This window comes from Saimiri boliviensis, chromosome 6 (genome assembly GCF_048565385.1).
Source record: "Saimiri boliviensis isolate mSaiBol1 chromosome 6, mSaiBol1.pri, whole genome shotgun sequence".
Lineage (NCBI taxonomy): Eukaryota > Metazoa > Chordata > Mammalia > Primates > Cebidae > Saimiri > Saimiri boliviensis.
The window spans coordinates 82,033,314-82,047,464 of NC_133454.1; the positions used below are offsets into that span (position 1 = coordinate 82,033,314).

Here is a 14,151-nt window from a genome sequence, read left to right on the forward strand (position 1 = left end):
TTGGAACAAGAGACAGTGCTTGGCTTTGGGAGTCATCCCGGACTGCCACGTAGCAGTGACCTTAGTTTTGTCCTCTGTAGACACAAACCTTCCACCAACTCCCCAACAGTATCTTTACTAAACTGACAGCTATTAAGGGCTGTCTCCATTTCCAGATTAGTTGAAATCCTAAGTATCTAACATTCCAATAAGGATTTCCTGGCCTGATTCCTTACTTCAAACATTTCCTCCCAAGTTGCTCTGCCCCACTCCATCACAGACAGGCAAAATGAAGCAGAAAATCAAGGCATCCTCCATGTCTCTGAGGACCCCAAGCCTAGTCTTGAACAAGAGTTGGGTTATAGGACATGTGGACTTAGAATGACCACTCATGTGAATCCAGCATATCCTCAGATCCCTTTCTCCAGTTATTCCCTTTATCTGGCTAATAATCCTACACACTATTTCTGACCAGAGTGACATCATTCAATCCACCCTCCTTCACCCTTCCCCGTGGCTGACTTGGGAGCTACCTCTTTCACCTAGCGAATGGGGAAAAGTCACTTCCGTCCACTTGCAACCTCTAAAACAGGTTTCTTAGAAACACTGCAACTTTTCCTTCCAAGAACAAGACAACTCTTATGATATTGATTGGCAAACTAGGCAGTGTATCTTCCTTGTATTTTCACCCCAGACAGTTGGTTATAATAAGAGAAGAATTACAATAGCCTTTTGAGTCCTGCTGGCACCCATAGCAGCCGTCTTTAATCTCTGAGACGTTCATCCTTAGTTTCGTTTTTTTCAGACAGAGTCTTGCTCTGTTGCCCAGGCTGGAGTACAGTGGCGCAATCTCAGCTCACTGCAACTGCCTCCTGGGTTCAAGTGATTCTCTTGCCTCAGCCTCCGAGCAGCTGGGATTGCAGATGCCTACTACCACACCCAGCTAATTTTTGAATTTTTAGTAGAGAGGGTTTCACCATGTTGGCCATGCTGGTCTCAAACTCCTGAGCTCAAGTGATCCCCCCACCTCAGCTTCCCAAAATGATGAGATTACTGGTGTGAGCCACCATGCCCAGCCTCATCCTTAGTTTCTATAGAATGACCTCTGTATTAGTCTGCTTGGGCTGCCATAACAAAATACCATGGACCGAATGGCTTAAACAACAGAAATTTATTTTCCTCACGTTTTGGAGCCTAGAAGTCCAAGATTAAGGTGCTGGTGGGTTTGGTGCCTGGTGAGACCTCTCTTCCTGGCTTGTAGGCAGCTGCCTTCTTGCTATGTCCTCACACGATCTTTCTGTGAGTTCACGTGAGCAGAGAAAGGTATCTCTGGTGTCTTTTCCTCTTATAAGGACATCAGTCATATTGGATTAGGGCTCCAACCTTAGAACTTCATTTAACCAGGAATAGGGGCTGTGGCGGTACGCTGGGACCCAGCTGCGGTGGCTGCTGGGCTGACGAGAAACTGCTAAAGTTCCTGGGGAAGCAAAGTAGAATTTTTCAAAAGAACAAAATGGATGGAGAGGAGAAAACCTATGGTGGCTGTGAAGGCCCTGATGCCATGTGTGTCAAATTGATATCATCTGATGGCCATGAATTTATTGTAAAAAGAGAACATGCTTAACATCAGGCACAATAAAAGCCATGTTGAGTGGCCCAGGTCAATTTACTGAGAACGAAACCAATGAGGTCAATTTTAGAGAGATACCTTCACATGTGCTATCAAAAGTATGCATGTATTTTACGTACAAGGTTCGCTACACTAACAGCTCTACTGAGATTCCTGAATTCCCAATTGCACCTGAAATTGCACAACTGCTGATGGCTGCGAACTTCCTAGATTGTTAAATAAAATAAATTATAATAAACTTAAAAAAAAAAAAGAACTTCATTTAACCTTAATTACCTCCTCAAAGGCTCTATCTCCAAATACAGTCACATTGGGGGTTAGGGCTTCAATGTACACATTTGGAGTGGGACACAATTCAGTCCCTAAGAGCCACATAGCTGTAACTGCACAGTGATCAGTAATAAAGTCATTTAGGTGCTTCCCTTCTTTAGCTGTTCTACAGCATGCCGGCAAGAGATGGATTTATAAAGATATCATTGTCTTTAAGGGAGAGACAGGAAGAGGACATGAAATTACCAGTAGCTTTAAGTAGACTTTCCATCTATTTCAGATTTTATGTTGGAACTTAAAGACTCATAGCTGAGACAAGAAGAGCTGGGTGGCTGTGCAGGCCCCACCCCTCCCTGCTTGGGTCTCTTTACAGGGTTTGAGGGTCCTTGGCTCTGTACTTGTGATTTCAGGGGCAATTTAGAAAGACATGGGGTTAAGGAGGAAGGGGAATGAGACAGAGCTGAAGTAAAACAAAGGAGGAACACAGGCATTCTGCCTGCCCAAATAGCTGACAGTTCCTTGAATATACCTGGTCTGCCAGGTGCAAAGTCTATCTTGCCAAGGGATATGCCTTTGACAGCGTGGTATTTGAAAGCAGAGAAAATGGATGGGGATGAACAAAATTTATATAGGAAAGGCTTTTCCATAACTTACTTCCACTTTTTTTTTTTTTTTTTTTTTTTTTTTTTTTTTTGAGACGGAGTCTTGCACTGTTGCCCAGGCTGGAGTGCAGTGGCATGATCTCATCTCACTGCAACATCCACCTCCCGGGTTCAAGCAATTCTCCTGCCTCAGCCTCCCGAGTAGCTGAGATTACAGGCCTGGCTAATTTTTTGTATTTTTAGTGGAGACTGGGTTTCACTACGTTGAACAGACCGATTTCAAACTCCTGACCTTGTGATCTGCCACCTCAGCCTCCCAAAGAGCTGGGATTACAGGCGTGTGCCACCGCACCTGGCCCCTAACTTTTCTTTCTACCATACACAAGAGATTAATAGTTAGTAGGGAAAATAAATATCTAAATGCCAATCCAATCATGACCCCAGACCTTAATAGGTGCCTATAAGGAGCCTAAGGAGATATGATGTTATCCCCTAATGAGTTAAACATCTTGTGTCTTGTCTTAATAATCTGCTAGTAACAAAGCCACAGTACACTTCCACAGTGAAAGAATGCTGGGCATGTGCCCATGGTGCAGTGAAAGTCCACATACAATTTGTAGCTAAGGATAGGAGCAGGACAATCTGAAACAGGAGCATGAAACCCCAGAAGCTGGCCCAGGTCTCTTGCTCCAGAGTGCCTCCTTAGGAGGTATAGGCTGGTTCTTCTTGGGGAAAAGAGATTATGCACATATTGAGTTTGCCCCAGGACCCACTACCCCACTCTGAATAGGGGCTGCAGCTTCAACATTATGCCACAGCCACAGTCAGTGGCTGTGGGCTCCAAGGAGTCCAGGAGCCGTGACGACTGCCCACCTCACCCAACAGCCTCTGTCTTGGAGGACATCTGTGATTGACGTTGTCTAAGGGGACTGTTTTAATGTCCACTTTGGGGCCAGTTGAACATACACACAGATTCCTTGCTTTATGTTGCATACTTAGGAAGGGAAACATCAGGATATACGTGTCTGGGAATTCAGAGGTCCTTGCTTAGTTACTCAAGACAGGACCATCACAAGTGAAAGGGCCTCTTTTTCCTGGAAAGGAAGTGGCAGAATCTGCTCCTCTTAGGACTCTATGTGGAGAGTATTTGTGTGACATGTGATCCTGGTGTTGCAGGCCATCCAGAGGCAGCTGGAGGAGGTGGAGGAGCGGCAGAGGGCTTCTGAGATCCAGGGTGTGAGGCTGGAGAAGGCATTGCGAGGAGAAGCAGGTACGGCATCCTAGCAGATCTTGGGCAGTGGGCATGGTCTGAGAATAGTGCTAGTCTGACCATCTGAGCAAAACAGACCTTGTCACCTGCTGGGGATCTGTCAGCATGGACATGTGCTAAATCCACAACTGCTGCACACTTTAAACATCACATTATTGCTTCTCGGCCTTTTGGCCAAGATCAAGCATAAAAATCAAACTATTGGCCCAATTTGAAATTCCCAGGACCATTGGTCAGCCCACAGGCCTTATAACTGGGTTTCTGTTCAGCCCCACCTCTCCACTGGCTAACACAAATGTTCTTTACAATTCAGGGGTTAAGATAAATTCAGGAGAAATATGTGGGTATTGGAGTAAGGTTGGTAGTAATTCAAAGCCCAGAGTGAGAGTCAATGTCCTGGTTTTTCCTTTACTACCTGTATGACCTCGGGCCAGTCATGTTATAAACCCTTATACTTCTTCATTTTCTCATCTAAAATGAGGATAATAGTGATTTTCTCCTTTATAGAACTGATAAAAGGATTAAAGAGGAAATTACGTATGATGGTTAGGTAACACATTGCCTGGCCCAAGGTAAAGCAGTAAGTGGTAGTTATTCCAGTGATAGCTTCGGATTCTTAGATTCAAACAGAACTCATCTGGTGAAGACCTACCGAGCATGAGATAACAATGAATATGACACAGTTTCTACCTTGAGAAGTTTATAGTCCATTGAGAGACACACATAGGTAAAGAGATAAGTCACAATACAGTATGTATTCTAATTCTGTGATAGGAACAAGCATTAGGGTACAATGTGGACAGAACTAAGAGGTTCCTAACTGATCTTGGGGCAAGGAGAGCCATCAGGCTAGGCTTCCAGGAAGGGGTGATCTATAAGATGAGAACCAGAGAAGGAGCAAGAGTTAACCAGTGAAGAGAAAAAGATTGTTCTAACAGAGGGAACAGCACCTGCAAAGCTCAAATGTGAAAAGACCTGAAATATCTTCACAAATGAGCCAGTGAAGGGTTTTCAGGTAAGGAATGGCTGAAAGAAATTTACATGTTCAGAAATCTTCCAGTAGGGGTGTGGCTAATGAATTGGAGGACCCTAAGAGTTTGTTGGGAGTATTGTCTCTTTAGTTTTGTGATGGATGTTTTCAGCCTTCAGTATTTGGGATATAAAAGGTGAAAAACCGAGCACTGAAATAATGTGCAATAATATAAACAGGTTACTTGTTACTTAACAAGTGAAATGTAGGATTTCAGTTCTTTAACAGTTCAGTTATTTGAGAGTGCTGACACTAGCAGGGGCAGACCAAGATTTCCCGAGGCCTGGAGTTCATGCAAAGTCATGCATGTAAAATTGTGAGGGCTGCTTCCAAAACCTTGCAAGGACCCATCCAAGTAAGGGGTCCTGAGGTTTCAGTTTCATTAACTGCCTGGTTAATTTAGCACTAGATTTCAGGGAAATGCTGGAGTCAGACTTTACCTCTTCTGTGCCTCAGTTTCCTTGTCGGTAAATTAGGAGTGATAATAATACTTGTTTCTTGTATTTGTGGTGAAGATTAGCTTAAACAATTTATGTAATACCCATAGCCCAGTGCCTGGCATGGAGCAGATGATTAATCAATATTTGTTTTTATTTTATTTTATTTTTTACTAAAATGCACTGGATTTCCTTGCATAGATGACCCAAATTTGCTCATTTGTAGGCTTATTACAAATAAGGCTTATCACATGAAGTTGGCTTATTACAAATACGAAGAGTTTCTTGCTGCTTGGACTGAGAGTCACCGTCTATCTCTACAGCTGCTGCGGGACTTTCAGTAGAATGAACCGCCCTCGTTAGGCGTTTGATCATATCCCCAGTCCAGAAGGCTCTGGTCCTTGTCTTAGGGAATCCGCTGATCTCAGTGACCGCCTTAGAAAGAAAAAGGAAAAACCAGAAAAGCCAGGGCGTGCTTCAGTTTGCTGCCAGCAACGCAGGCCAGCAGGTGGCATAGTGGGAAGTGCGGAGCTATGGGCGCCAGCAAGCCCTGTGTTCAAATTCTCTTCCACTCCACTTAGGCTGACTAGTCCTGGGTAAATCACTTAACCTCTCTGGCCCTAGATTTCTTATCTGAAAAATGAAGATTATTATCCCCATGTTACCAGGTCATTTTGAGGATTAGGTGTGTTGATGGGCAGAGTCTCTGCCAGAGCACTGATTACATTGTAGGCATTTCGTAAACATTACCTCATATCATTTTACAAAATATTACTAAGTGTCCACACATATCTTCTTTTAAAGAATTTGTCTAATTTTTACTGCTTGAAATTTAAATGATAGAAACCAAAATTGTAAAGCATCTTCTGAAAATCCTCCTCATCTCCAAATATGAAAAAAAGGAAGGAAAGAGAGAGCTATTTTGAGTTCTAGCAAAAGGAATCTGGCCAGCTTGTGATGTTTCAGAGGTGTGCCTAGCCAGCCAGAAGATGGATTCCATTCATTCCCTTGGTAATTTAATTCCCCTGTTAAGTTTATGGGCTTTTTTCCCTTGATTGTCCTTGTGTGGGTGACAGATGCAGATCAACAAGGGACTGGAGACTGAAAGAGTCAAGTCACGGAGAGTGGCCTCAAAAGCAACCAAACGGAAGTTTTGCAAACCAGGCACCAAAATTAATATACTCTAACCTGTAATAACATTTGTGCAATAATAATATTCCTTGGTGGTTTAATATTCTATTCAGTCCTTTTAAGAGATTGCCCTGTTGCTTAATGAATGACCAATGCTTATTAGGTTAAGTTGTATTTGAGCTGGCCTGTGCTGCTCCGGTTCAAGTGATTTAATGGGAATTATTTAATAGGTATTATTAGGATAATTAGAAAATGATCACAGTTAGGCAATAATATTGAGCTATAAAGGTTGTGAATAACCAAATTTAGAGACAGACCTGAAAACATGAGTAGCCTGAGACAGTTATGCAAGGCTCCTCTGATAATTATGTAGGCAGCCTGAAAGGGGCTTTTGTTCTGGGAGTTATTCATTAGGCGGGCATTGAATTAGAGGAACATGCGGGGGTGCAGGACGGAGGGCAGCGATCGCTGATGAGCAAAATGAGGCTTTGATGAGCTCCTCATTGTCCTGACAACAATTCCCGCTTTCTTTTTTTCCAGCAGTCAGAAATAAGCTCTCCCGCCCTGGGAAGGGTTTTTCCCCATTTTGTCAAGGAAAGGGAAACAAAGAAAAACAAAAATCTAACAATCCACCCCAGATGACAAATCATTATGTTTTGCAGGACGTGGACTCATGCTTGTGTGTGTATGTGTGCGTGTGTGCGTGTGTGCGTGTGCGTGTGCGTGTGCGTGTGTGTGTGTTGTCTTTGACAAAGGGAAGAGAGTCCCATCTTGGTCCCAGATGCCCAGGTAAAAGACTGGGATATGCAGTGACCCGATTCCTGGGGGCCCTACTACCTTATGGTAGGAGGCTAAGCCCAGCTTTACAGCCACTTAGACTCTTCTTGGTTGAGGCACTGTTTGTCACCTGCTGGCTATTGCTTGTCAATATGATGATCAGTGTTACATACTAGGGGCATGGAATACCCCAATCTAGAAGAGACCACCATTCATATTTAAATGATCTGGATAACACAATCTGGGCTTGCTTTCAATACCTGGAATCTGATGAAAACTGAGTAACTCGAAGAAGAAAGGATTTCTCCCCAGGGGAGTTTGATGACAATTATTATTCCCTTATAGCTTTACCAGCTTTGGGGACGATTTACTAGCTATTTGTCTGCATGGAGCTTCTTGCCTTTTTTGGAGCCGGATGGTTTCTCCTTTCCCGATACTGTTTACCAAGAAAAAGCAGGATGCGCAAGCTGCCAGCAGGTGGCAGCAGGAGCACACATTATGATGAGAAATGCCAATGAAAGCCTCACCAGGACTGGGGAAGTAGTTTGGCTTAGACTTCGTGGTTTTCGCTGCTGCTCAGGAGCCAAGGAATAAAAATTCCTGGATAACGTAACAGCGAGGTGTCCTGGATAGAGCACAGGCATTAGAGTCAGACATTCTTGAGTATGAATCCCAATGTAATCCTTACACAATTATTTACTTTTCTGCCAAATTTTCTTCTCATCCGTAAAATGGGATGAATAATACCATAGGGATAATACTCACAGGGATGCTGTGAAGAAAAGATTACATGATAGAACATTAATAAAGCATCCAGAAAAGGGCCTGAAATACAATAGGCATTCAAAAATATTTCTTCCCTTTTCTTTTATAACCCTGTTATTGTAGAACACAGCTGGATGGTCAATGACTTCTCAAATTATATTTATTTGTTTGTTAATTCTTTCACATTCATTTGTAACTATACTCCCTAAAAGAGATTTAAGCTGGTTTCTATAAATATTTGTAATACATGAATTTTGCATGCCTGGCCCAAACAAAGATCTAAATGAGAACTCATTGTTGCCACTCCCGCACCCCCGCCACTGCCTGCCCCCCAAAACAGCAATGCAATAAAAGCTGTTCAACAAAGTTAGCAGACTATGGGTTTCAAGCCATGCCTCTCTGACAGTGTGCCACAATTTGGGAATGGGTTTTAGGAAATAGATATTCTTTAGGTTTCCTTCTGTAACTGTTTGCTCTCAAAAGGTACTAGAAGGCAGTGGGTTAAAGGTTGCACCCTCTCATTCATCATTAGACACATCTGGTTACTGTGCATTCATAGGTCAGCAGAGCAGGGGAAGGGTTGCCATCCCTCTGTGATTCTAGAGGAGTCTCTAAATACAGGTAGCCATGAACATGGAAATACAGATAATATTATTTTGTCACATAATATAATGAGATATTGTCAGAAAAGGACACCAACCTTATAGAAAATGGCCAGGAGTAATAAGTTTCCAGCTTCACTGATCATTCTGTAGGAAGTCCATGGCTTCATTGCAAGCCAAATATTGAACAAACCAATAAAAGACTAAAGCTGACCATCTTAAATAAATTGTTTTTCTTTTAAAAATAAGATAGAAGATAGAAATAAGAAATGAAAAGGGCAGATGCAACCACGGATACAGCAAATATTCAAAAAGATAAAAGAATTTAATGAACACTTAATCCCATTAATTTTTAAATCTGGCAATCTAAGGGTGATTTTACAAGTACTATATTGAAAAATTAAAGAGGAAAATCTTATGGTCTTTTCAATAGAAGAAGGAAAATCATTTGACGAAATCAACACCCATTTGCTAAAAACTTTTAGCCAAAAAAAGCAATAGAACAGGATAGAACTTTCTTAATTTGAAACATGTCTTCCAAAACTATGCAGCAAACATCACTGTTAAATAGAAGCATTTCTTTAAAAATCAGTAATTAAATAATATTGCCTACTCTTCTGTCTTCTATTTAACATTGTGCAGGAGATCCCAACCAGTGTGGTAAGACAAGGCAGGGAAAGGCAAGAGGCTTGGAAAGGAAGAAAAAAAATTTGTTGTATACAGATGCGAGGATTTTTTCTATCTGAAAAATTCACCAAAATGTACAAGTAAACTATTAAAAATAATAAGGACCTGAATCACAGTGACTGGATATAAGCTCAAACTAGAAAAATTAATTGCATTTCAATATCTTAGCATCAAACACCTAGAAAATAAAGCAACGAAGATGTCACTTACATTAACAGAAAAATATGTAAGATACCTAGGAGTAAATCTAACAAAAAACATGCACTGTCTTATGGAGCCAATTTTAATACTTTGCTGAAAGTCACCAAAGAACACAAATATAATCTCATATATGTGAAAAGTTGATATAAGCCAGCAGTAGCATTAGAGATCACAGGAAGTAAGTGATTCTGAGACAACTGATTTCTAAGGAAAAAACAAAATTGAGTCTTGTTTTGTACCATACAAACAAATCAATTCCATAAAGATTAAGGACTTTAATGTGAAAATTGAAACTTGAGATGTTAAGAAGAACCTTTTTTTGACCTCAGGTTGTCAGTCAATAGATACTCTAAAGGAAATGAAAAGCCACTCATTTGGAAAATAAACAGTCACACTCTGTTATCCACAGAGGATTTGTTCCAGAACCCCTGAAGATACCAAAATTTGAGGGTGCTCAAGTCCCTGATATAAAATGGCATAGTAACTGCATACAACCTATGCACGTACTGTTGCATACTTGAAATCATCTCCAGATTATTTGTAATACTGAATACAATGTAAGTGTGTAAATAGTTGTTATACCATATTGTTTAGGGAATAATGACAAGAAAAAAAGTCTGTATATGATCAGTACAGACACAATCATCTTTTTTTTTCCAGAATATTTTCAATCCACAGTTGGTTGAATCTGAGGATGTAAAACCCTCAGATATAGATTGTCAACTGTGTTTGCAAAAAATATAACCAAAAAAGAATCAGCATTCTAGGATATTCTTACTCTTACAAATCAGTAAGAAATAGGCAAACAACCCAATATAAATATAGATAAATGGCATAAATATACTTTTCACAGAAGAATACTAAATGTTCAATAAATCTATGAAAAAGACAGGAACATACAAATTCATACTATAGTAAACTATTGAAAACTTAAATTATCAAAACTTTAAAAATCTGATAATACTAAGTATTTGGCAAGGGTGAGGGACAAGTTTCACTCTTATTCAATGTTAGTAGGAGCATAAATTGTCACAACACTTTGGAAAATAATTTGGCTTTAGGCTGTAAAGTTGAATCTGTGTATACCCTACAATTTAAGAATTTCATTCCTAATACATATTCAAAAGAATCTCTTACCCACATGGGCCAAAAGAGACATACAAGAATGCTTATAACAGCATCAATCATAATAGCAGAATTCTAAGAACAACTCAGACATCCATTAATAGGAAAATGGATAATTTGTGGTATAGTCATACAACTGAATATTATATAGAGAGCAGTGAAAATGAATGAGTGACATGGATGCCTTTTTACAACATAATTTTAAATTTAAAACAAGTTTTGGAAGAAGAATATATGCAGTATAATATAATTTCAATAAAGCCCAAAGTTAGGAAAAACTAATTCTTTTTTGTTTCTAAAAAATAAACAGTTTCAAATAAAACAAGAAGTAATTTCAAAAGAAAAGATTTGAATTTTTGTTTTTTAGCTGCCACACTCTGGCTCCCAGAATGGAATTGTGAGTAGCTATTAGCATCCTGGGCTTGTCAAGACTGAATCAGGCCAGATCCACAGCACAGCTTTCTGGAGTTGCATCAGTCTGGGTAAGGAGCCTGTGGGAGGCAGACATCCCCAGAGCTCTGGGTATGAAGGTTGGTAGAGACTTGAATGAAACAGGTCTGTGCATGAGCACCAGAGTGGAGCGCTGACCACAGACCAGAGAACAAAAGGCAGGGGCTGAAACGCAGCCAGTCCAGGGGAGAGGCCCTGCACAGTGCCGTTGAGAGTTCCTGCTCCACTTTCTCTAAAGCGCCCTGAAGCCCCCAGACCATCAGTGAGGATGAAGAGTACATCAACAAAATTGCAGCAAATACTGAATTAGGACTTCTCACAGATTCTAAGGAGGTACAAAATCACATCAAAAGAAATAGTTATGAACCACACGACAAAATAAGACCCAACTTGGAAAAAAACATACCGATACATAATCAGAGAAGTCTTCAGCATTACCTACGAAAGAAAATGGCTTAAAAAAAAAAAGAGTTTATAGAATAGTTTATTTTTTTCTCTACTACTATTCATTCCAAGAAAAGTGATTGGCCTGGCATGGTGGCTTATGCCTGTAATCCCATCACCTTTGGAGGCCAATGCAGGCAGATCACCTGAGTTCAGGAGTTCAAGACCAGCCTGACCAACATGGTGAAACCCCATCTCTACTAAAAACATAAAAATTAGCCAGGCATGGTGGCGTGTGCCTGTAGTGCCAGCTACTTGGAAGACTGAGGTGAAAGAATCACTCAAACCCGGGAGGAGGAGGTTGTGGTGAGCTGAAATTAGGCCCCTGCACTCTAGCCTGGGCATCAGAGTGAGATTCTGTCTCAAAAAAAAAAAAAAAGAAAGAAAGAAAGAAAGAAAGAAAAAGAAAAAGAAAAAAGTTACTGACCTTTACATGCCAGTCACCCTAATGCAGGGACTAAGATTTACCAGGCTTGGTGGTTGGAAGTGACATAATGTGCTTTGCAATTTTGAGACCTAAAAAGTCACTTTGTGTTGGGTTTTGATCATTTCACCTCAGCAAGTGGGATACTTACATTTTATGCAGGAAAAGGCATGAGGTGACGACACGGGAGCAACTGAAGAGCCAGTTGATAGTGGACCCAGGCAGAGGATGAGAGGAAGAAAGCGCTGGAGAACTGGGCCATTCTAGTCACAGCCAGAGGCTGCTTGCATTTTGGCTGCCCCATTGCGGCTGAATCTTGGTTCCTAGCTGGTCATGAGTCCCAGCTGTGCCTTGAAAGGGCTTTCTTTGCACCAGCAGCCAGGGGACCAGATGGAGATGGAGATGAGCAAAGCATCCGCATAGGTACCAGGTGCTTATGTCTTCCCAAGAAGTGCAGATGATCCACACAGCCACATGACTTTTTCATTTACATGAAGCCAAAAATATAATTATTACTTATGAGTTTTTGTTAACTTCAAGCTGTGTTACAAAATAAAGTTTGGCCATGTATAATCAAGGCAGAGGTTACACTCTACTGAATTCTAAAGGTGAACAGAAGATAATCCATGTTGAACCATAGAACTAGATGTTGGAAGAAATGGCAAGGTCAGAATAACAATGGTACAGTTTACTGAGTGTTTACTATGTGCCAAGCACAATGCTAAGCATTTTACATGCATCAGCTCATTTAATCCAATTTATAAGGTAGGTACTGTCCTTACCATCCCCATTTTCCACAATAGGAGACTGAGGCAGAGAGATGTGAGGTTCCGTGCTCAAAGTCACACATTTCTAAGTGGCAGAGCAAGGTCTGATTGACTTCAAAGCCCATGCTTCTTTCACTTCGTTCTATTGCATTTATAGTGAGGGCAATGCTGACTTCCTCAGGACCCACAGGAAGAAATCTGACTAGGGAGTTAATGGAATCATAGAGGAACCTCTTGGTGCATGGTTGGAGTGGAGAGCAAGGCAAGGCTGAGCTGGGCACAGTCCCCTGAACCCAACACTTTGGGAAAGCAGATTCCCTGGAACCCTGCACTTGATTTCACATGCAAAGACCCCCCCAAACGGCTTTTTACTACTGAAGGAAGGGAAACTCTAAAGAATAGGCTGGTGTCGTAGCTCACGCCTGTAATCTCAGCACTTTGGGAGGCCAAGGTGGGTGGATCACCTGAGGTCAGGAATTCAAGACCAGCCTGACCAATATGGTAAAACCCTAGCTCTACTAGAAATACAGAAATTAGCTGAGAATGGTGCGGACACCTGTAATCTCAGCTACTTGAGAGACTGAGGCAGGAGAATCACTTGAACCTAGGAGGCAGTTGTTGAGGTGAGCTGAGATCACACCATTGCACTCCAGCCTTGGCAACAAGAGTGAAACTTCATCCCATTAAGAAAAAAAATAAACCGTAGCCAATATAATTGCAAGTTATTCCACTGAAAAAAGAATCAACTTGAGTGATTCTGTTCAACTGGTGTTTGTCAAGTACAGTGTCAAGGGGAATCAGTGTGGCAGCACAGGCAACTCTCTTAACAGGCCAGATTTTAGGACACCTAAGATTGAGAAAAGGACATGTAATCCAGGATAAAAATCCAGCTAGAACTTGTAGGCATAATGCAGCAAAGAGGCTGAATCTGAAAAACAACAACAAAAAATGCTCTAAAGACAGCAAAATAGTGTCTTGAAAGCTGTTTCTTTTGGATTGAGAACAAGGAAGGAAAGGCCCAGTGTGTGTGGCAGATGGTATAATGTTAGATGATGAGGAAAGGCAGAATTCTCAGCTCTCAGCTTTTCTGTTTATCAAGGAAAAATGATCCTCAATCTAGAAACATTAAACAAATATCTGGAAGGGATTGAATCTAGATAAGTGGAAAAAATGAGAGCCATATGCCCAGGTGAAAGGTGAAACATAGAGCAGTGTCTTGGATGTAGCATTACTCAATCAGAAGTTGCTGAATTAAGCTCCGGATTTTTAAATATCTTATACATTGACTGGGCATGATAGCTCGCACTTGTAATACCACCACTTTGGGAGGCTGAGGCAGGTGGATCGCTTGAGCCCAGGAGTTGAAGACCAGCCTGGGTAACATGGCAAAACCCCATCTCTACTAAAAACACAAAAATTAGTTAGGCATAGTGGCACACACCTGTAATCCCAGCTACTCAGGAGGCTGAGGCAGGAGAATCTCTTGAACATGGGGGCAAAGGTTAAAGTGAGCTGAGATCATGCCACTGTACTTCAGCCTGGGCAACAGGGCGAGATACA

At 41.3% G+C, this 14,151-nt stretch overlaps 1 protein-coding gene, 1 long non-coding RNA gene and 1 pseudogene across 2 annotated transcripts in view; 2 read left to right on the forward strand and 1 right to left on the reverse strand.

The window, feature by feature from the left end:
* MICAL2 (microtubule associated monooxygenase, calponin and LIM domain containing 2) overlaps positions 1–14,151 on the forward strand; it is a 252,739-nt gene that overhangs the window by 224,922 nt on the left and 13,666 nt on the right. The window contains exon 34 of the mRNA XM_074401099.1: positions 3,658–3,751. Coding sequence (XP_074257200.1) covers positions 3,658–3,751 — 94 coding nt within the window. The remainder of the gene's footprint in view (positions 1–3,657; positions 3,752–14,151) is intronic.
* On the reverse strand, positions 1,143–14,141 carry LOC104652338 (uncharacterized). The gene is made up of 3 exons (XR_745671.3): positions 11,976–14,141; positions 7,654–7,751; positions 1,143–1,456 (listed from the first exon to the last, which is right to left on the reverse strand). It is a non-coding gene; the product is annotated as an uncharacterized LOC104652338 (long non-coding RNA).
* On the forward strand, positions 1,261–1,865 carry LOC101028539 (elongin-C pseudogene; annotated as a pseudogene).